This window comes from Aythya ferina (assembly GCF_964211825.1).
Source record: "Aythya ferina genome assembly, chromosome: 3".
Lineage (NCBI taxonomy): Eukaryota > Metazoa > Chordata > Aves > Anseriformes > Anatidae > Aythya > Aythya ferina.
In genome coordinates, this window is record NC_140298.1 from 28,656,279 (window position 1) to 28,680,555 (window position 24,277).

The 24,277-nt window shown below is 36.4% G+C and overlaps 1 protein-coding gene across 3 annotated transcripts in view; it reads right to left on the reverse strand.

Moving 5' to 3' along the window:
• The window catches only part of AKT3 (AKT serine/threonine kinase 3), a 153,791-nt gene that overhangs the window by 122,588 nt on the left and 6,926 nt on the right, over positions 1–24,277 (reverse strand). For all 3 annotated transcript variants that reach the window (XR_014691691.1, XM_084515114.1, XM_084515113.1), the window contains exon 2: positions 18,532–18,686. Coding sequence is in view for 2 of the 3 variants with exons in the window: in XM_084515114.1 (XP_084371240.1) it covers positions 18,532–18,577 (46 nt within the window). In the remaining variant the exon portion in view is untranslated. The remainder of the gene's footprint in view (positions 1–18,531; positions 18,687–24,277) is intronic.

The following is a 24,277-nucleotide window of genomic DNA, read 5'->3' on the forward strand; positions in this document are numbered from 1 at the left end:
CAGTGTTTTGTTTTGTTTTGTTTTTTCCCCAAGATTTTTATTTAAGATGGAAGGAAAAATAATTTTCTGTTTATTTATTTGAATTCTGTTTTACTGATCAGTGACCTGAATGTCACAGAGATACTGAAGAGGCCATTCATTTAGGTATAATGAAAAAAAAGAAAAATCTATCTTTAGCATTTTTGCTGGCTTTATTTATTATAGAACAGACAAATGCATCTCAAAAACAGTAAGAAAAAAAAAGACTTTAGAGTTTTTTAGTAAATCAGGTAAAGAACAATAAAATACAAGAGAAATCCTCCAAAAGTAAAATAAAATAAAATAAAATAAAATAAAATAAAATAAAATAAAATAAAATAAAATAAAATAAAATAAAATAAAATAAAATAAAATAAAATAAAATAAAATAAAAATATCTGGGTGCAAATCAGTCAGGGGACAAGCAGACAGCAACAGCTCTTTAGAAAAGTAATCCAAACTTAGAAATTTAATTGTCTTTGAAAAAATCCGGTAAGAACAAACAATACAATAATGTTACAAAAGAGACAAATATAATAAGAGATAAATATCACCATGCTATATATGAACAAAGATATTATCTTTAAATCAAGGGAAATATCTAACCACAAGAAATTATTGTTCTTTACTATGCAAAGATAAAAGCTCTTTAATATCACCATTTACAAATTTTGAGACCTACCAAATTAAAAAAAATAATAATAAATAAATAAATTGGAAAAGGCCCTATGAGAACAATAAAACTATAAAGTTTGTGTTTGCTTGCAGAAAACAAGAAGTTTGAAACAGAGTTAAAATAACTGGCTAAGCTTAGTCTAGAACAAAGAATATGGTAGGGAATAAGAGGGAGGCGGAATATAATATTCTTAAAATATGCGAGAGTCTCATAAGGAGGACAGTGATTAATTGTGCTTCACATCTACAGATGGCAGTACAAAAATTGATCAGCAGGGAAATTTAGATTACATACTGTTAGAAAGTTGGTCCAAATAAAGTTTGTTAAATTGTAGAACAACTTAGTGTCAGGAGGTCGCTGGAGCTTTCAAGAGTACCACTGACAAACATTGCGCAAGGACTTTTTTCTGGTTTTGTCTCTTCATCAAAACAGGGGACAGACAACTAGCACTCAAAATCTCGTCCAACAGTACATTTTTAAGTCCAATAAAATGTATCAATACATAATCTAAGTTGGCAGCCTTGTTAGAAACACAGGCCAAGATTTTTGAAGTTAACTAGTTATTTTGGTAGATAATTTGCAACATAAGGACAGCTGTACTAGTTCACCTAGCTCAGTGAGGTTAATGAGGAAGTGATACACTTTTCTTGCAGATTTTCTTATTGAGAAATGCATAGTCATACAAAGACCTGCATCTGCCCATTTGTTCAATAAATACTGTTTTATACACATGGAAAACTCTTTCATCATCCTAATTGCAACCTTGTCAAGAGTCATGGAGCACCTTCAAACATCAAAAATTTATAATTACCTAAATCTGAAGAAAAGTGTCTTTGAAGGAAGATTATTTTATTTATTTTTTTTAATCGGACATGAGTTAAATTTCTTATTGCACTTAATTTTACTGGGGAAAACATGGAGCACCTCTCATTCCACCTGGATCTTCAGTAAGACCAACTGGAGTTGTTCACAGACAAAGAGTCTGCATCTCATCTCCTCCAGCCTGGCAACAGGAACAGCGCAGAAAGCACTGAATTCTATCTGAACTATAAAACCTGAACTGAAGTTAAAATAAATAAATAAATAAATAAATAAATAAATAAATAAACAAACAAACAAACAAATATAAAGGTCCTTTATCCATGCATCTCCTTTCATATTCCAACCCAACGGGCTCGTTTCCCAGCTTGGGAAGAAGTCAGCTCTGTCCTATCTGCTTGCTATTGCTCATTGTAACCTCAGCTATAGGTACTGGTTTCTGGGAGGAAGGAATCAACTATATTCCGTACACTCAAAGAAAAATTTGAAGGAAATTACAGTCTTTCTTCACAGTCAGTTCCCCAAAAAAACTCTCAAATCAGCTGTGAAAGGAATAAAGTTTGGACAGGGACAAGAACAAAATAATGCAGGCATGCTGACCATACACAGTAGAAAAACAAAGGCTGAAACATTCCAATTTTATTACAGAACTAATTCAGTCAAAAGTCTGGCATAAACAGCAAGGCTGTGCTCTGGAAACCCCCACACACACTCACCCGTGGAAGCCAGATTTCTACAGCAGAGACTCACTCGTTCAACCCCTCTTAGACCTAACTACCACTTTGTGAGTGTCATTTGGTTTTGACCATTTATCAAAATGGGGGGAGGAAATCTTTTAGTTTGGCAAAAATCCATTCATCCAACATAAGACCTTCGACCCGAAGGGGTAGCCTCTCTTCTTTAGAGATCAAAATTTTGTTAAATCAAGATTTTCTAGTATATTGTTTCAAAATACTGCAATAAAAATATACAAAAAATACACAATTTCCATAAGCAACCACTTCCTCAATAACTAGAATTCAGTATGTTTTCAAATGAAGGTGTTTACAAATGTTTTGTGTTTTGTTCCTACTTTGTTTAATGCAATCCTACTGAATTCTTAAAAACCCTGTTTCTTCAAGGTGTTTTTAATCTTCTAGTCCTGAAAAATAATATGTCAATACCTTTAATGATCATCCTATAATTGTTCTCTTCAAACAAACCTTGAACGAACAATACAACGCTACTCCTGCCAACTCACTGACCAGAGGTCAGAGCATGTAGTAATCCTGTATTTTTAGCACTTGAGTATTTTTCATTGTTATGTACTGTTTGGCAAAAACCTTTAGCAGTGAGTACAGGACAACTGTATTTCAAAACACTAGTCAACGTACAACCTGAAATAGTATACCATACAATGCCTTTTTACTTCTTTTATTTCCAGAGACCTATCTTTTAAGTACATGTAATGTAGTACCGAAAGCATTACAAACTACACAGAAATTCCCAAGCACACAAAAGAGCAAAGAGCCATGAAAACTATAGGAGAAAAGATAATCAGGGGTGTTCTGGGTTTATTTTTCCATAAAACATACCCAAAGGCAGCTCTGAATTTGGCAGAATAAATAAAGTTTTGTTAAACACCATTTTATCTGCAGTCCTAACTGCATCTAATTACACAACAGATCAGCAATAGACTCTGTAAAATTGGCTAAGTAGAAAATCTTGACCAAGTAGCTGTTGACTGTGCTTCACAGCCTACATGTCTCAACTCCCAGAAATGGGAGGAAGGCACCTCAACTTTGTTCTATCAACCCTGAATATGTAAAGTGGATTAAAAAAAAAAAAAAAAAAAAAAAAAAAAAAGTAATAATAATAATAAAAAAAAAGAAACCGGTAAACATTTTTAAAAAGAATAGTAAAAACAAATTATGTTTCCAAATTATGTTTCCTGAGTGTTGAAGCTTTAATTGCAGCTGAATTGCATTTGCAAGCTTTTCTCACCTTTATGAGCCATTAAGGAATATATTCAGCCTAATACTCATTATACCGTAAGTGGAAGAAACAGAAAAGCTGTAGCTATCAATACACATTCAAAAACGTTTGAGGAGCTATTCCCTTTGCCTAAACTTGTTACCCTGCGAAGTGGAACTAACTGAATCTTGGCTCACTACGTAAGACTCAAAAAACAGGAGACTGTTTCTCTGTATTTACAACGCATATATTTTAAAATTGTTTCTGGTAAATCATAGGTGGCTTCAACAATGTTATGAAATACCATGATTCTGATTTTTCAGTATACAGAAGGTGAAAACATTCAAATTTCTCACAAGTAGCATTTATGCCCCACATGTCAGGTTGGGTGTCAGCGAGCTTACTCAATTAGATTAAAAAAAAAAAAAAAAAGGTAAACCAAATTAAAAAAAGAAAAGCCTTATCACACACACACTTGCTTGGGAGCAGCTCCATGTTATCAGGTGGAGAGTTCTCCTTTTTTTGCCTGAGAAATCATAAGGGAAGTGGAAGAAGAAAAAACAAAACTCCAGCAACAACAAAAAAGTCAATTTAAGAAGTCTAATACAGTACCAAATGCCTACTTTGTCCTAAATTAATTCAGATTGTTACATTTTAATAAAATGTTTTCCATTACATGAGAACAGCAGATAGATTCAGATAACAGATTTGAAATCTTACATTTCAACTAGAAGTCTTTTAAGAAATTTATATCCTCCTAAGGTGTTTCCAACACAAACCTTTGTAACATTAGGCTAATACTAGGACAAATCAAAAGAGTAGAGCAGAGTGAGCTTCTACTTCAGAAACTCAAGAACTCCTGCAGAGTGACAGAAATTAATGTTATTACATAGAAACAGATAAGAGCTAACATTCCCAGAGAAAAGAAAATCCATAGTTAACTCAATCATTAACTCTAGGTTACCATGATTTTTATCCATGTAATCCAGAATTCTCTATCACATTCCTGTTGGTTTAATCTGTATCTGAAGATTTATTTAATTTCTCTTGTCATGTCTAAAGTTATATACAAATTATAAAATAAATGAAATACATGACAATTAAGTACTGTACTTATTCTGTGCTTTTTAATTCCAACCTTCATTTATTAATGATCCCTTATTATCTGCAATCTTAACAGAAAACAACCCAAAACCTCCAGTTTACACACACCAGGGGAAAAAAATAGAAAACAACCCACAAATTCCTTTGTCATTCTTGTCTTTTTTTTTTTTTTTTTTTTTTTTTTTTTTTTTTACCTAGGTGTTCAATGGAGAGATTCTTTCAGTTGGTGCTTTTTGCTTGTTCCTCCAGCTGCCCAGTGGCATGCTTTCCATGACAGATGCTCTGGCTTCATTCTTAACATATGTTCCAGATGATAATTCCATCTTCTTTTCTGGATAACTTTAGAGCCAAGGGGTTTTTGAGCTGTCTAATGAATCTTGGCATCTGTTATAAATTCATTCCATTTAATACGTAGTATTTTTCTAAGGCATTTGCTTTCAAAGGCATTTAGATGTCTGTACCTTTGTTAGATTTCCAGCTTTCACATCCATATGTTGAGACAGAAAGAAATATCTGAGTTGAAGTTTCACACCCTGGTCTTTAAAACACGGATTTTTTCATGACCGCATCTTATTTAGTTGGTAAATGAAAATGTTGCCTTGCCAATTTGTAACGCCAGTTCCGTTCCGGAATCCCCAGATGACAGGCACCTTATGACCACGATACACAAGTTTATTCCCTTCTTTTATTCTTTTACTTTCCAGTGTAGTATTCGAGCTGGGAGTTTCCAGGGATTAATTATATTTGCTTAGATTTTTTCTTTTAATAACGTAATACTATTGAATAAGTAACAGTGAAAAAAAAAAAAAAGCTTTTCTATTTAACTTCATCTCCCAGTCACTGAAGGACAAGCACATGTTGGGGCATCTCAGGAGTTACTGCAATTACCATGTAATTTTTCTTTGTTATGGAAACTTCCCATGATCTCATAATTAATTACCAGTCTCTCCAATCTAAGTTTTCAGTACTTTTTCAGAAACCCTACACTCACACTAAACTTTCTAACTGTTTTTTTGTTTGTTTTTATATTGCTGTATATAGCAATGGTTATTTGATTTCTGTACCAAAGACACTCACATTCCCAGTCTAGCCAACACATCTTTCAAATAGGTTTCCCTGCTCTGTATCCTTCCCATTTATACCAATCGCTCTCCATCCTTCACAGGCCCGCCAGCACAAACAGCAGCATTTACCTGCAACTCCTCCAACCTCACAACTGCGACCAAGGCAAAGGTGTAGCAACACTAATGCCAGACTTTTACACTGCGAATTACTAATAGCAGTTGCAGTATGAAGCAAAAGGAAATTACCTGTAAAACATCCCAATTCGCATTTTTTTCATTTCAGACCAGAAACAGAATCTCTAACTACAGTAGAAGCTGAAATCACTGCTGCATATTTCTCTTTCAGAGACCAAAGCTCTCTTTGGCACAGCATGAGCATAAAAGGCCATTTCCTTGGAGAATGTGCTCACAACAGACTCAGAAAGTTCTCCTGATCTTTTCTGCTGTCAGTGTCTGCTCCATATCCCAGACTCCACAGCACCCTGCACCACTCTATAATTGAAAAGGCACATCAATACAGCTAAAATTGAGCAAGAGATCCACCTCTCTTCTCACAATGAATGAGGACTTAAGGAAGCTGGCATCTTTAGATGCAGTCTTATCTTTCTGATCTTAACTCTGTAAGGGTTTATGTACACTAAAAGCATTTATATTTAAGATGACAATGCATTTTTAAACACCATTCTCTTCTTGCAAGGTACATTCTAAGCAGCATTTAATAATATGTTCTTCAAATGCTGAATTACGATGCGTCATGTTTTCTTGCTAGACAGCAATTGTTGATATTTATCTATTTTGAGGAAAGATTAAAATGTTAACAAGGGGATTCATTTCTTGCTTTGTATATTAAAAAAAAAATATATGTACTCCCAAAGTCAAGAAATATGAACAGATTTTCAAGGAACTCCAAAGAAAACAAGATATTTGGAGCATTTTTAAATATGTCAACTGGCAAAACACAGAGATTGTGGTAAGCCACTCTTTTTATAAACTGTGCATCTAATCAGTATAAAACTTTCTTCTATGCTACAGCTGCAAATATATTGACATCAACAGTCTACCAACTATGGCTGGCTTTTAGGAAACAAAGTGGATTGGAAGAAAGAAAAAGCTATTAATATGCTAAACCTCTAATGCAGTATCATAATTTACAACAAAAATACAAACGCCTATTGTGAGGCAATTTACAAGTTTGCATGTTTGCACTGAATATAAAGACCTGCAACTTTTTCTCTGGCAAAATTCACTATTTCATAGAGATATTTTCCTTTTGTAAAGAAAGGTCAGACACATGATGGAAAATCAGACAGTGACGCTTTTGCACTCACATTGCCTTACAATTAAAAAAATAGGCATTTTTCTCCTCATTTTACTCAGCTCTGGAGTTGTGACCTACTATGTCTTTTACAGGAAAATTCATTATAAAAAGCCAACATAAAAAATCCAGATTAAACCTACACTTACATAAGAACATAAAATTATGATAGTATGTTCCTCAAAAAAAAAAAAATACTAGAAATGTTTATACTGTGATCTTCTTTAAGTGGATCACGCTTTTGCTAACAAAAGCAATATTTATTATTATTTGCATATCTATAGCAGATTATTTAAACCCCACCACCAATACATTTGACATTAGCAATATTCACACCATTTGTGGCATTCTCAATTAATGAGTATATTAACATTTGGGAGGCTGGCACAGAGAAAAATACCTCACTTAGATTTACATATAACTGTGCATTACACAGCTATTATATACCACAAATAATGCACCATGACCATAACTGTTTTGTTAACTCTGTGTTTGTAGAACAAATAATGTCTGTAACGGTTCTTATCCTGGACTGGCTGCATGGGAACACACAGCATCAAAAAATATCCTTTAAAAAGCTGGCTTTTTATTTAAGAAAGGAGAGCTAGCATTATGTTTGCAGCAGAGAGTAAACTACAACATGTTTGTAAGTACCAGGAAAATACAAATCTCACGGCCAGTGCATGCTGTTTGGTGTAACATCAGTGTGGCTGCCCAAGCTGCTGCACATGACAATTCCCTGTCTTCTCAGAAGAAAGGATGGTTGGATCAAGTGAGGGGAAAGTTCATCAGCTCTACACAAGACCCTATGTACCAACAGCAGGTCTACATAAAATCCTATGCACATAATATAAATTAAATGTGTAAAGTTTTCACTGTGATGGAAAAATTTCCATGGTGTTCCCAAATACAAATGTTTATAACAAAAATAGAGTATTCATTGTGTGAGATGTAATCATAAAGAACTTAAGCCTCCTCCAAATTTTGGTATATAGCCAAACAAAACCAGAAGCAGGTTTACAAAGAACATATTTCAGCCAAAGCATACTTTCACAAGAATACTACCAAATGTGGCAGTAATATTGCAGAAAATCTGCAAAAACACAGGAGGCATTAAAATGAACATTATCTGAAGTTTTACTGATCATCCACCAACGTAGTCTACACATTATGAAGTCTGAGAACAGTAACTATAGTTTAAATCTTGAGTAACACCCAAAAGCCAACAAACTTACCAGCCTCAAAAGGGTATTTAACATAAGCTTTTGGTGTTTTATTTTTTTTTTAGTTAAAATATTCTTTTTTTTAACACTCTCAAAGTCTAAAACCAAGAGGATTACAAAGCTACTGTGTCCATGGATTAAGACATTGCTTAATGTTTCAGACGTTACCCAAGTCACTACGCTGTTACACGTTACTGTTTAAAAACTATAAACCTATGGGAATAGGAACTAGCTAACCTCCCAAAAGCATTTTTTACTTCAATCAAGTTTGGGACCAGCACCAACATCAAGTCAATTGCTTCTCTCTAAACATGAGTTACAAAAATAAAAAAAATAAAAAATAAATTAAAAAAAAAAAAAAAGTTTTTGTGCTGCAGCCTGGCTGTAGTCACAGCCTGAGTTTTCGGTGCAGTTCCATAACCAATTTACTCTTGCAAAGGTGCGGGCTCCCAGTACCAGAAGTTGCCCTGCCCCTCCATACCTCTGGGTCTCTCACACAACTCCACAACTGGGTTTCTCATTCCCATTTGTGCCAGCACTACTGTTTGTGCAGCTATGCAGTGAGTCAGACCAGGGAAATGATCCATCCGAAAGTTAGCTTAGAAAATAAAAATAGATTAGTTTTCAGCCAGAAAAAATTCCTGGTATGATTCACCCTGTGACCATTATGAACACAAATGCCAACACAACAGTGCACGAAGAGGACATGACACTTCCCCCATTTCAGCAACAGCTTCCACTTAATACAAGTTTCAAGTAAACACGGGATTGCATCTATCAGGGGCAAGTTCACAGGATCCTAATTAAAATTCAGTAGCTGCTGCTGTTTCTCAAGATAAGAATAAACTTGTTCAGAAAAGTTTCCGATGTATTAGTCAGCATGCACAAATTGGCATGATATTATAAAAGCCAGCACAGTTCAAAACAAAGTGAGTGAACACTAGCCTTAAAGTAAAGCAACCAATGCTGTACAATAATACACTGTTTTGTAAGTATTTTCATGTGTAAAAGTTAGACCATTAATACATCTGCAGTTTCATCAGGTCAGAAGAGCACACAAGTAGGTGGAGATGTCACCATGTTCCTATGGAATCCTCGCCCAGGAACAGCTCATCAGGGGTTTCTTCCATTTGCTCTGCAAGACATCTAGCAAAAAAAACTAACCTTAAGAACTGATAAGGTACTACTGGTTTTTGCACCTAATTATAAACTCCTCCCTTTACACACCCCTGGCAAATATCACCATTTTCTCTGCAAAACATCAGGAAGATAAACAAAACAAACAAACAAATAATCCACTGCTTTTTCTTCATGCTAACTTCAGCTAGTGCTAGGCTCATTCTACTTTCTATATAAACAGTATAAACAGCTACATTATCAAAAGCACAAATATTGCAATGTGAAGCACCCCAAGTTTCACAAGGACTACCAAACTCACACTCAGGATGCCCCTAAAGTAAAGTACCAATACTACCTTCCATTTTATCAGAAAAAAACTGTGGCTTGGACAAATTAAAATCCATAACACAGAGTGCCAAATTTAAGACATTGGTGGCCCAGTTCTTCACAGCATTTACCATCTTGTGCATCTTTCTTCATTAGATAGTTGTCCCCAAATTCATTGCAGCCAAAACCACAGAGCACTCATGTAAAGTAGATACCAGATCCCTCTCCAGTTGTGTGTTTCTCATTATCTAGGCCTAGTTAGCAGCAATCTGTGAAAAATACTGTGTTTTTCTTTTTTACAGTAAAATTTTTACACTTCAACTGTTCAAATGTAATTGAGGATTACACAATTTGGAATTTCAATGTAAAAATGTTAACCATTAATGAAAATGGTGACTTTCTATTTTCACACTAGTAATATGCTACCATATTGTGAATAAATATTCTTGTGAAGACTACCCCCCAACATTTCACAAATGAATTTCCAAATCTAACTGGAAAGGAGCAAGCATTTTCTTATCTGTGTACTGGTATCAAATACATTCATTTCCTATTTCCCTGCCAGTCTTGAGAAAGCACTGTATAAGAAAGCAAACTAATAAATTCAGAACTTATGGTAACCTGGACGTCAGTCTGATGATAAGGATCCAATTACAAAGAAATGTAGTTAGTTTACTAGTTAGTTTACTATAGTTTGCTTACTAAAAATTGGCTAGCATCGCCCTGATTTGCAAGGGAAATTATCAATAATACCATAAAGTAATATTTATTATAAACAATATATGATAATAATACCAATAAAAAGCACAGAGTACCCAAGACACAGCTAGAGATGGGGCTGAAGAGGGATGGAAAAAAATTAGACTGCAAGTCCATCTGCTTTACAGATAGGGAATATACATCTGAAGCAAATATCTGAATTACCAACTATTACAAGCTCTGGCTTACACCACGACTGCACTTAATACATTCCCACTGCTAAAAGCACAGGAACGGACATGACAATGAGTCCAAACCAAAGTGCTGGAAATATGAACAGCATGGACATCAAAATCTAAGCACTAGCTGCTCCACTCGACAGATCCACAGAATGACAAAAGGCTGAGGTTGGTAGGGACCTCTGGAGGTCCAAGCCTCTGCTCCAACAGGTTGCCCAAGACTGTGTCCAGACAGATTGTGAATATCTTCTATTGTGCTGTGTTAGGTGCTAATGGAGAACTACCCCAAAACCCAGGAAATCCTTCCCACACAGTGCAAGTAAGGTCTATGCTGCTGAAATGGAGCAACGCTGTTTTTTTTTTTGCCTGCAGTTTGGAAAAGATCAGTCAGCTCTCAGTAAGTTTGTGGCTGAATAAATCCCAGGCACTACCATCAACTTCCTCCCATATTTGCTGGGAAAGAAAACCTCATTTTGCCAATAGATTGCACAGATGTTCATGAAGGGTCAATACTTTCTCTGAGAAAACAAAGTGCAACCAAGACAGCAGTTGAGTGGTTACAAAACCTTCTTCTCTTGTCCTCCACCTTCTATTCACTCTCTCAATCATCACTAGCCTGATCTCTTCTCAAATCTGATTTTTCAGGATCTCAATTTGCAGTCTCAATTGTCTCTTTGATATTTGTTCCCTAGACCTTTTTGACTTCTCCCTCCATCCCTAAAACTCCTTCAGGACCTAGTTTCATGTCACAGCTGTTGACCTCATTAATGTTTCTGACAACTACAGCAGGGTAGTGTAAGAGGAGTGGGTCCCACAGAGACATAAACTGACCGGCCCAGCTGAGGCAAGGATACATGGATTGCCTTTGAAATAAAAGAAGGACTAGGAGAAACATTTGTTAAGACTGGCACATAGGTATATTGAGGGAATAAAACTTCTCGTGAACTTTCAAAAACTCTTTTATTACAAGCAAGTTATTACAAGAATGAAATCTTAATGTGAAAGTGGCATAAACACAAGTGGATTTAAGTTTCATCAGCAGACTATAGGATGCCGAAAGCATTAGGTAAAGTGACCATTTAAGCTTAAAAAATAAAATAAAATAAAATGTTTTATTTAATAAGGAACATGTCTTAGAGAAACAGTTCCTCAAAGTCCTCCCTGACAGCATACTTCAAACATCTGGTCATGCAGCACTGCCAGGCTGTGAGAGCTGCGAGTAGGAAAAGGACACTGAATTGTTAGAGCCTTGCTTTCCAGTCCCTGCAACCACAAGCATTAACCTTGCTTCTTGGAAAGTATTGCTCTCATGGGTAATAAACTGGAAAGAATACAAGTGACTGGAGAAAGGATTCAGAAAACAAACACTACGGCAGCATTCACTGCATAGGAACTGGAACAGAAATAAATGAAAATATAATGCATATCTATCCAGAACGCTCCAAAAAAACACTGCCTAGGTGTTTTCCTGTGTAACAAGCAACCTGTTGTTGTCAGGAGTAGTAGAAGCACTTTTCTACCATAAATCTCAGGACACTTGAGAGGTCAAATGATTTCTCCCTTTTCCTCTTCCCCCCACCCCAAAGACCAAGGTGATAAGCCCAGAAACATGCCTTACCAACCACCAGAAGGGTGGGAATAACAGGGATTCGGTTTGAGTATTGAATCTTTCAACTTTGCAAAAAAACAAACATCTGAAAATCAATAGCACCAAGGTCAAACATGTTGATGCTCCCGTGATTTTTACCCACTAATAATATCCTCTTAAACGTAGGATAACACCTTTCTCCCTCTGAACGTATTATTGCATCTTTGCATCTTCTATCTGATGTATCATTATTGGAAATAATATGGTTAATCAAAGAACACACACAGAATTTTAGCTACTACCATCTACAATACAGCTCTAGAGGAGCATAATTTTTACCAATCAGAATCTCAACTGTAAAATGATTTAGAAATGAGAAAAGGCCATATTACAGTTATATTGAACCCAGAACATTAAAAAAATAAATAAAGTTTTAATGGAACTTCGAAGATTTATTTAGTTTCAAGTGGTTCATCGATGAAGATTTTACCTAAAACTACTATTTGCTAAGACAATTAGAAAAAAATAGTTTGCATTTCTTCTACTTTCTGTAGCAGATGTTCAAGACAGTCTATTTAAATTTGTCTTTGTTAGAGGTGTGTTAAACTACTCGAATAATTCAGACAATCTGCAAACAAGATTTCTGACAGGTTGTGAATAACATTCAATTAGTACCATAACTTCTGAGATTATTTTTTCAATCAAGGCATTCCTGCCCCCACCCAAAAAAAAAAAAAAAAAAAAAAAAAAAAATACCACATGAATTCAAGCTCTCATGTGTATTTCCAAAATTAACATATTTTTGGTCTTGATTCAGCTGCAAACCCCAATGTCCATTAATTTACTTCATGCTTTTTTCAGGATTTGGGGGAGGGAGGGGGGAGTATAGAAGAGAAGTTACTGTAGAACTGTAAACAATTCAAACTTTAAAGATCAATTTGATTCCTACCTGGAACAACAGATTTATTCCACCACATTATTTATTCTTCTAATTAGTAGATACAACAACATGAAATATTTTCCACGTGGTTATTTCATGAAATCCCATGATTTCGACATGATTAAAACATGATCGCATCATGTCTTACATTGCAGAAATGAGAACAAACCAGCAGTTGAATTAATCTCTCATCACAATAAATCAAACACATCTTATTCTATAAATCTATGAGTTTAGAAATATTAACATTACTTCAGGTAATTGTATTCCAGATACCAGGAAGTTATGAAAAGCTATAATTTTAAATAAATAAATAAACAGCATTTGAGTGAAAAAGATATTACAGTATTTCAAGTGATGCAATCATTACAGGACAATCTCATTACAAGAAAGCTTCACGACATCTGTTTTTTACTGCCATCTCATTATAGCAAACTTCTTAAGTTACCATTGTTAAGTTATAGCAACTTTGTACTTCAGTTCCCTCTCTATAAAATTGGTAGACTAGTACTTCTGTACTTGATACGAATGTTGCAAGATAAAATCAGGACATCAAAAATTGAGACTAATGTCACCCCCACAAACAAGTCAGATTCATTATCTATCCCATATAATTTGTGTAAAAATATCTAATAAAGCAAGGTAAACATGGCCACGACAAACAGCATTATCTAATTTAGCATACCTGAATGCAGAAGTCCAACAGAGGCCTAGTAATTGAAGTACAATAGAAGCACAGACTTAAACTGACATTCTGTTTTGCCTTTCACTAATCATTTAGCCATCTTGTTATGTAATACACATTAGGTATACTCTTCCCCAATGAAAAACCATTACCCTTTCAACATACACACAAAATAAAGTTCATTGACATGTTAAATTTAAAACTGGGTCCTTTAAAAAGTTAGCATCTGTGTCAATTTTTCCTTTGTCCCAAATGATCTTTTAATAACATGGTAACACAGACTCTTAAAATTTTTCATATGTTTAAACTAATTGAAATCTTGTGCACAGGTTATATATAAAGAAATTAGGTTGCAATTAAGCATAGTTATTAATGATTGTTAAATCTAATTGTTGTGACTATTATAGACCACAGACAAGGTCAGCTCTACAACTTGTGAAACTAGCTTTAAAGAAAAAAAAAATCACCTGAATTATACGCATAAAAACCTCTTTTGTAATGATATGCTCTAATCATACTAAACATGTTCATCCATTTAAAAGAACAGCTGTTTCCAAACTGATACATTCAAAATATATCCCCACTCTGTAAGACATTCAATTTGCTTTCAGTAAAATTAAAAATACTAAATCTTACAATAATTTGAAAAGACACTGCAAAACACTGTGCACATAAGCAAACCCAAAATGGAAAAGTAATTTCAGCAATTTCTGCAGAGTCCTTACACTAACTGCATGAATATTAAATACATGTTATAACTTCTGCGTGTCACCAGCTAGGTTTGGATCAGTCTATTTCAGATTCTTCGTCAAAATCACATCCCTTTCACCTATATGCATTAGAAGGAAAGAACACTGATGTCATTTAAAAAAGACACTCACAAAGGAAGACAACACATCTGTATTCTAATCTGGCCACAGGAATAGTGGGAAAACAGAGAGAAGAAACAAAAATGATTATCCTCTCTGAAACAAAACACACTCGGCTAGTAAATTGCAACATTATCTTTCCAGCAGCACAGGCACAGAAGGCCATGAGATGGTTGGTTCTTATCACTAGAGCCGAGACAGCAAGTCACAGACAAACATAAGAGCGTCTGTACGAAAAGCATTCCCACTGCTCTCTTGACTGAGCAGAGACTCCCTCCAGAAAACTCCAGCAGAAAACCCAAAACCGTTAAAGTCATACATCTGCCTCTTGCTCGGACAAGTTGTGATGTCTCATAGGGTACATCTGTGTTAGTACTTCAGTTCAGATAAGGAGAACAAAACTTCTTATCACCCCAGCTAATGCACTTTCCTGAATGATGCAGTCTGGGAGTGCAGAAACCTGGCTCCTTTCAGATGAAAGTGAACCACAAGACGGACGCCGGAGCACTACCACTGCTAATGGGGCACAGAAGCAGTCCAAAGCCAGACCAAAGTAACACCCACTTCACTTTGCAAATGCCTTGAGTGCAGCTAAGTACCAAGTCCTCATCACCAACTAGTTTACTCTCTGGCTCTGCTCTCACTGGGCCACATCACCTGCTCAGGCAGGCCCAGCCACTATGCTTCAGGGTCTCCTTTCACCTATGACATGGGACCTGACGGCTCCTGAGGTTCTCTGAGCTTCTCGGGCTTGGCTTCATGTTGGGTTTCACTGCCTTCTATCATCTGAAGTTCTCAACTTCTGACTGTCACCTTTTGCTCACCTAAGCTCATGTAACAGCTTACTTTTCCTCAGTGTCATCTACTCTCACCGCAAGGAAACTTCTTCTTGTGAAGACTGCTCAAGGCCTAAGTATGACCATTCTTAATTAAGTAAACTTAATTCTGGCATTTCTTTACCCTGAGTGCTGAATGATTTTAAAATAGGAATAATTTAGCAGCTTCATCATTTAAGTGTTCGGAGAACAACAGCACACTGAGGCTTCTCATGTAGAATCACGTTGACTCTTCATGCTCAAGAGCAGGGTTAAAGACTTACAAATGTACGACTGTCAGCCCTCTATTGACATGGATACAGCACAAAGAATAATAAAGCAAACATTTTCTCAGTGCATTTCACAGCCATTAAGAATCACAATACCCTGCACTAACAGAATCTCTCCTCCCCAGTCTCCATCTCAGCTTCAACTTTTAGTTGATGCCATCTCAACTTTTCGGCCTCCCCTCTCACTCCTACGCTCAGTTCCTTTAACTCGACTTTTGGCCTATCTCATTAGCTGGCTTTTCAAAACTCTTCTTCATCCCCATACTTTCAAGTCATCCTCATACTCCTTGACTGGGCTCCAAATTGCAGCAAGAGATTGCTCTGTTCTTTTCCTTACATCACAAACCACCCTGATGTATATCACCACCCTGACTGCTAAAGGCAATAGATTTTAAAGGTCCCAAGCTATATCCACATGACCAAGTAATTTGGCATAATAGAAGCAGATCAGTCAACTGAAACAGCTGGTGCCCAGGCCCCCGTTTTTACAGCATATAGGGTTTACAAGTCTATTTCAAGTTAAATTCAGTCTGGTGCCTCAAAAGGAACATTACACCATGCACATGGCTTAGGGCTTTCCAAAGCACCAGCTGTTGGTTTGTACCTTTATGCCTCAGCTAGGGGCTGGAATTTACTCAGCGCATACCTGTAGAGGAGATTCCACACTGTTTTCCTCCAGGAGGAACCTAGTTTGTACATACCAAAACCAAAACCACTTGGAGAACTGAAGCAAGAAGCGTTAAGTAGGGATGATCAGGGAGCAGCCTTTAAAACTGTAACAGCATTATAGCTTGCAGAAGCAGTGCAACTTTAACCAATCCCACCGTGCCTCTTGGTACAGACAGAGAATATTCAGCTGACAAAGTGTACACTGAGCACAGACAAATTCCAACTTTCAGAGTTTAGATTAAGTTCAGATACTTTTCCTTGGCAACAATAACAAAAGTGCTTAGCAACTCTGTCTCCAGAGCAAGGTCAGGGTAGAATCTGTAATTACATGAAATGTATAACCATCGAATTACATGCTTACAAATTTTTGACATTGAAAAACTCTGCTACACTTTTCTTCTTTTCAGAAGCAAAACAAACACTTTAATTGACCAACAAGTGTAATAGGTCATAGAAAATTTAGGAAAACATTAGAAAGCATAGAAAAAAAAAAAGTTACCAATAGCAAGAAGGAACAAAACAACCATACATTCACTCAAAGTTCATTAAAATGAGGGAAAAAATGCATGTCATGAAGTGTCTTTGAAAATAAAATATCTAACAAAACTGACATAAAAATGCAAAATCCATCAGCTTTTCTTTAATTAATAGATTAGTAAAACAGCATGAGAGGGAAAACTTTTACATTTCCAATTTTCAAATATTCACTAAGACATTTAGATTCACTGTACAACATTACAATCCTTTTCTGGACCTCAGTTATTAATGCATATCACAGTTGCTATTGTGTTTTAGTAAGAATGAGCAATTTATATGACATTATGTAAGAAAGAACTATTTGGATCACCCTAATCATTTTATAATATGCTTGAAAGAAATTATGTGAAATAAACAACAAGGGAAATCAGATAACCAAACAGAGCAAGCAACAAGTTGGGAAGGAGAAACAATTAAAAAATTTAAATAGCTCCTGCCATGCAAAATTCGATTTGTTATATACAAAAAATATATACTCCAAAACGGGAAGCAGGCCTTCAGCTTCTTGTACATTAGCCCATTTTCATCTGCAATACCCACAATGAAATACCGAAATAGAGTTATGCAGGAGAAATAACAGAATAATAAACTTCTCTCATTCTCTTGGCTTCTTTAACATTTAATGTCAATCTACAATAAGAAAGCTAATGATGATCTTTGTCTTTGCATGCTGCTAATGAAACAAAGCATTTCTTTTTAAATTAAGGGCAATTTCGTTCACACTATTCAAGTCTAAATTCTTCTGGGCTAGAATCACAGAAGCTTGTGGCATACATCACCCTGTAATCCAGATCACCTTCTCTCTGCAAGAGAGATGATGTTCTTTTGGAAATAATCTTGTGCAACACCACAACCCAAAGCAAAGCAGCATGAATTATGGAAGATTTCATTCAAAGTCCATTACATGGTACAAATGCCATCTATTTCTAGAGGTTTCCCACTCAAAACATACAGCAACATTCCCAAATTTGAAAATCACACGGTAACAGATTATGATGTGACATCTCAATAATTCACAGGAATTTAACCATAACAGAAAATATTACTTTAGACTGGCTTATAATTAGGAACTTACTCTTTAATCATATGGCTTCAAGGTCTGCAGGGCAATTAGATATATGCTGAGCTTTACACAAGTAGTATATCGATTTTACAGGGACTACTTGAGTATGTAATATAAGCTGAGCCACATATTGGCATAGAGGAAGTTACACAAAGTATTGCACCCACAACAGCTCCTATGCAACCTTCAACTGTGCCCCTCTATTTCTACCTCTAAGAGCTGCCACCACCACCTACTTAGTCTGATACAGGGGTGACAAGAGCTGCAGCAGCAAGGTTAAGTGGGAATTACCAAGTCCAGCTTCCTCCTTACTGTCAGTTACCCACGTAAAACAGGGGCAGTGCTGAGAGTTAAGTATTAACATGACCCAGGTCTTAATGGCCATTAATTCCATATGGTCAGATTAGCTTGCTGCAGACTAGAAAATAAATCAAGAATGCTCCCAGCATAACTGTACAATGCCACTGCACACAGCCTGCTACACACCACAAGAACTTTGCATTAGGAAGTGGAACTTACCCCTCTTCTGAACCCAGCCTTCCTTCACAATGGTAACATCGCTCATGATGGCTCCACTCTGAACCCCCGACTCAAAAGAGTATTTCTTTGAGTTATCAGCTTGTCTGTTTGGCTTCTCTTCTGCTGCTCTTCCCAATTTCTACTGATGAGTCACCCTGGAAGGAAATATTAGAGAAAGAATTTAAGTCTTTTCTGTTTTTCTCATTTGACAGCCAACAAAAAAAGTCTTTGTTGATGTCTTCCACTGACTGAGCTCACACTAAAAATCTGCTTTTTTTTTTTTTTATTAATTAACCATATAACGGAATCATATTTCTATAGTCTTACAGCACATTTTCCATGAACACCTTGCTACTTAACAGACCCAGAATGTGTTACATTTTAAGTCACGTGGCACTATTATAAAACGCACACAATAAAATTCCTTGTACTGATGCACAGGATGCTGTTAAATGAAACGGTGCCAGTACTGCTTCACAGGTCCAGCTTTGAAGCCACAGTATCTTTCACCATTCCCCCATTTGTCAGAATCCATGCAACTGGTAAGTGATTCTATTATTAAGACTGCATTGATCAGATCAAGAGTGAAAGGAAATGGAAGGAAAGGTTCTGTAAAGGCACTTAAAGCCAAAGCCTTATGATGATAACCATACCTATAATGCTTAACTGTTAAAATCTGTATTAAGCAATTCACCAGCCATGCAGTTATTTTTTTCAAAATGTTTCAATTAATTAAAAAAAAAAAAAAAGGAAGAAAAATAAATAGTAAAGGCTACTGAAATATAATATTCTTCCTACTTCCACTATACCTACATGATAGCCAGTACAAACCTCTAAGTTTTTACAAACAGCAGCACCAACAAGTATGTGAACAGAGAAGCAACTTTTTAGGACTGCAAATTAACCAAAAAAGCCACACTTTAGTTTATGAAAAGAAGGAGTGCATGTTTTCTCAGGGCTTTAAGCCAAGCGGTGACAAGAGCGCTCTCTTCCCTACAAAGAAGAAAAAAAGCTCGCAGGGGGCGGAAGGAGGCCAGCCCTACAACAGGACACGCCGGTCCCAGAAGCCACAGCTCTCCCTTCCACCACCTCACTCCCAGACTACCAACAAGCTGAGAAGAAGAGATAATAGCACTGCAACCAAGCAGGAAGAGAAGTCAGAGGGCAGGAGAGGTCTCCTTTTGCCAGCAGACTGCCTTTCCCCTCCATCCTTCAAAACAAGGAGGAACATCCAAATCATGCCAATCTAGGAAAGGGACTTCTGTGATGGTGGAGGAACACCCTTCTATGGCTGTACGCACAGGAGCACACCTGTACACACTGGAGGAGGGACACACAGTCCAGTTCAGTACTAAAAAATCCAGCATATACATATCAATTTAGTGTACTGACCAACAAATGTAAGCGCAATAGAAACAAATTCTCCTAAAAGCAACCTGTGCAATGAATGAATGGAGAATGGACGGGGAAATAAACTGTTCTAATCCAACCAAAAACAGGGTAAAAAATGAACCATTATATGTGCACAGGTTATTTCCAATATGTCATTTTAAAAATGTGTATTTGCACCATGCAGCAGCTAGATGGAAGGCTACTTCTGTATGGATGCTGTGCTGTGCAACATAAAACTTGGTATGAACATTTTTTCACGTGGCATGCAACAAATAATGCAGTAGAGCACAACTCAGAAATACTGAGGGTGTATCCATTTTACAGTTACGCGTTCACTTGTTTTCTCAAAAACATGCAGTAATTCAGGTACTTAAAATTAAAAACTGCAACGTTGAATCATTTAGTAGCACAAAGTTTAAATAATATTGAAAGCATTGCCTCTGTGACATCCCTTTGCACTGGCAGATATGACGGGAAGTCCCATGCAGGTGATGCACACCCTTTTGCAACAGCATCACACCCCACTGTGTCCAAAAGGACACCAGACACCTCTGTTTATGTAAACACACACTGCCTTCAGACCTTCATGTTTTTACAAGAATTAAAAGAAAATGTTACATACAAGGTTTTGGAAGGACAGGAGATGGTTTCATTAGTGTCAGTTCATCTTTATCTGGTTAGACTGTGCGTTACCAGGTAAGACAATGTGGCAGAAATAAACACAACAAGCACACCTTTCCACGGCCTTTACCTCACTAGTTAGAGAGTTATTTTTTGGGCCATACTCTATCAGAAGTTTTGTTTATGCTCTTCAGTCCAGTGATAAGCAAGCCCAACAGCTGTGCCCGGACAGAGAGAGACTGAGACATGCGGCTGACACAGGTGCCAGTTCTGCCTTCCTGGATGGATGAGGGCAGCACGGTATCAGTTCCTACTCCAAGCACACACATCTTTACAGAACCAGGGGGAGCAACAATGATGCAAGAACAGCTGTTCTGTGATACACAAGCAAGCACATCAGTATCCCAACACCCGACTTCGGTTTGACTTTCCTACCAGGCTTCCAGTGCATTCCTTAACACATGATCACAGGCAACTTTTTTCAACTATAAAGACAAAATAAACAAAATACTTAGCCTGGGCTGGCATATGCTGTGATTTGTTTTATCCTATCTGTTAATCTAATGCAGTTCCCAATGTTGGTGTGTTCTTATGGAAAGTGCAATAATTTATTTTTATTGGTACAGACTAAGCTGTAAGAAATGAACTTCTGCACTAAGTAGCAATGATCTTGTCTGCCCACATACTGATCATTAAGTCCATGATTCCTGTAGACATATAGTTTTAATGAATGAATTTATGCTTAAAGCTCCCTATTTATCCACTGATCATGATTAAGTTAGTGTTATTTAATCAAAATCTGATCTATGACTGATTTTTATCTCTGCCTGTGTCCCAATAACCTTAAATGCAAGCCTGTAGGACAGCATCCTACTCCTTCCATGGACTACTACATTGAATTTCAAACAAAAATGCCAAAATGCAAAAATCAGATAAATATGGTGACAAAACTAACCAAATTATCTCTGTTTCAGCTTCACAGTGCTACCAGAAACAACTTAAGTAAAATTATCAACAGTTGTATGCAGACATAATGGTTATAGTGATCACTCCCTTAATGGGTAATTAAAAGTCAATCTGAATTACACAGGAAGCTGTAGAAGATAAATCGAAGCATTAAAAGACTAATGAAAATAAAGGTTATACATTCACACTACACTTTCAAGAAGCCATTTGTAAGCATCTGTAGTATTATCCTTTATTAAATTCCTTTGAGGCTTTCTAAAAGCTACACTCATTCACTCAGAAAGTCATCCAGCAACACACTTTTGAAAATTACCTATTGTGACGAAAACTGACCTTAATGAAAAACAGACATACAGAAACCTTTACCCTGAAGATGCACTGGTGCATTTCTACAGGCATAAAATAGTTCCCTATAACATATGGAACAAGAACTCTCATAAGGGAATAGCATTCCATCTACAGTCCAACTATTTCAAGAAAACCTACAGAAACGTTCATGCTACACAGCCTGCACAGAGCTTAAATACTCATTAGCCATCAACTCTGCTCTCCCAATGCACTTCAAGTTCCAGCAGCTGTTACAGAGTAAATATTACAGTTTCCCCTGTTGCTATAGGATGGAATGGGGAAAAAATGTGTAAGAACTGAAGCTGAGGATGTTTTGCATTCCAGCCGCTACCTACAGGGAAAAACCTAACTTATGTTTTTATTTATGTTCCAACAACTGAAGAACAGGTTGGATTGCTTTTTCTTTTTTCTTTTCCACTTTATCAAACAGAACTTTTAAGAGGTAATTTTCCAACAGTACATCGTATGTATTTTGCACAATGTATCAGTCAGTCATGAATATGCATAATAAATACAAAAACCTATCATCTGCGTGCTTTGTGGTGCAGTTATGACAACTTACTCCATTGTGACCGGTTACAAGAACGAAATGTCTGCATTTATTTTTGGATCTTGTAAAAAAAAAAAAAAAAAAAAAGTTAATTTTTTTTTCTTTCCTCTTTGGAAAACTATTAAGCCACATTTTGGCATTACATGGAACACTTCAGCACACTTCAGAAGGACTAATACTACAAAGAATTCTAAGTTCCTAGCTGTAATGGTCACAAGGACATCTTTCTGAGCAAGGATCAAACAGAAACTTCTACATGCAACAGATCCTACTGAGACTCACAGTTTTCCCAAAGTGTGGAGAAAAACCAACACCTTTTCAGTTTTCATCTTGAACTTTTGAGACTAACAGCAGTATAAAGAAACAGTTCGTTTCATGATGCTATCGCCTAGGAACTATAGGACCTACTCTTAAAAGAAGCAATGGGCTATTCAGTATGGAGAAGACACCTTTTCTCAACTTATATTTTTGAATTAAATGAGGCACTCACGCCCATTGCAGCAGTCAGGCACCTCCACAGACTCAGTGGATGGGGAGAAGGAAATATTTTCCTTCCAAGCAGAAGGAGCAAGAACAGTGTTTCAGGTCTACACTTAACAACCACTATGTGCAAGTGAATAATCATCAAGACTCGTAAGAGAAGACAACACTCCCTTGGAATCTGGGCATCCTCCCATTTCCCCAGTGACAAGAGACAGCTGAGTACAGAAGACAGTGCCCATAAATTCAATGTAAATTGTATGATTCAGGTTTCTGTTGTAAGAACTTTCATAAACAGAAGCTCCTACTTTCAACAATTTTGGAGCTGAGAAAAAACAGATACTCTCACATTTACCAACTTAAGCTACCAGAGAGAATACCAACAGGATCAGCTTCACCTCTTCCAATGACTACCCCTACAACTTCACATACCATTCACAACCCAGTGATTATATAAACCTAAATGTATCAGGGAACTGCCATTTTACCTTTTTCAAGTAACCATTTGTTTAATAAAATGCTCTGGGGAGGTGGGGATAGAGGATGATGTCCAAGTGAATCTTTCTCTTTGCCTGACTCACTGAGATTCCTTGGTCTTCAACATAATCAGAGCCAAATCTCCTCATCTTTACATCATTTCTCAGAAAGGTACACTGAAAAATTATGTTTGCACACACAAAACACACACTAATACAAAAAAAAAAAAAAAAAAGCTCTTAATTAGTCATCCTCTAGTGGCTATCATACCCATGTTTGTTTATCTGTTTTAGGGGCATTTTTTTTCCAGATCAAGTTCTTAGGAGGTTTTCTCAAATCCTCCAGTCTGAATCCTCCAATGCATCCAAACAGACTGTACTGTAGCAGTCTTCAGTACTGTTTGTAATCACAAAGTGAGAAATTAAAAAGTTAAGGCTCCAAACTAAAAACAGTTCTCTGTAGGATGTAAAGTTCAGATTCAAGTTTTATTTATATGAAAAATGCATCCATATCCTCTTCCCCTACCCAAGTTGTTATCTGAAAGTCTGGTCAAACAATAAGAGGATACATTGCACAGCATCAGAAATTACACAAAAGACTATGCTGCAGAACAGAGATTGTTACAGAACTTCCTAAATCAAAATAACCTGTATTACTAATGGAAGAATCACATCCAGTTCAGTGGTTTATCTAAAAAGTAGTGTATTTATACAGGCTTCTACAAACTACATATTCTGCAATTTTGGTTATACTTCAAAAACGGTGCAGTTGGATTATGCCCCTCTTTATGGTCTCAGGAGAACTGACTAATTTAAATACTGTCACTACTTAGACTGAGAAAAAGGAACCTGCAGAAAGATAATTTTTGTTCAACTTCAAAGAACTTCTAAACAACAAAAAAAAATCACAAAA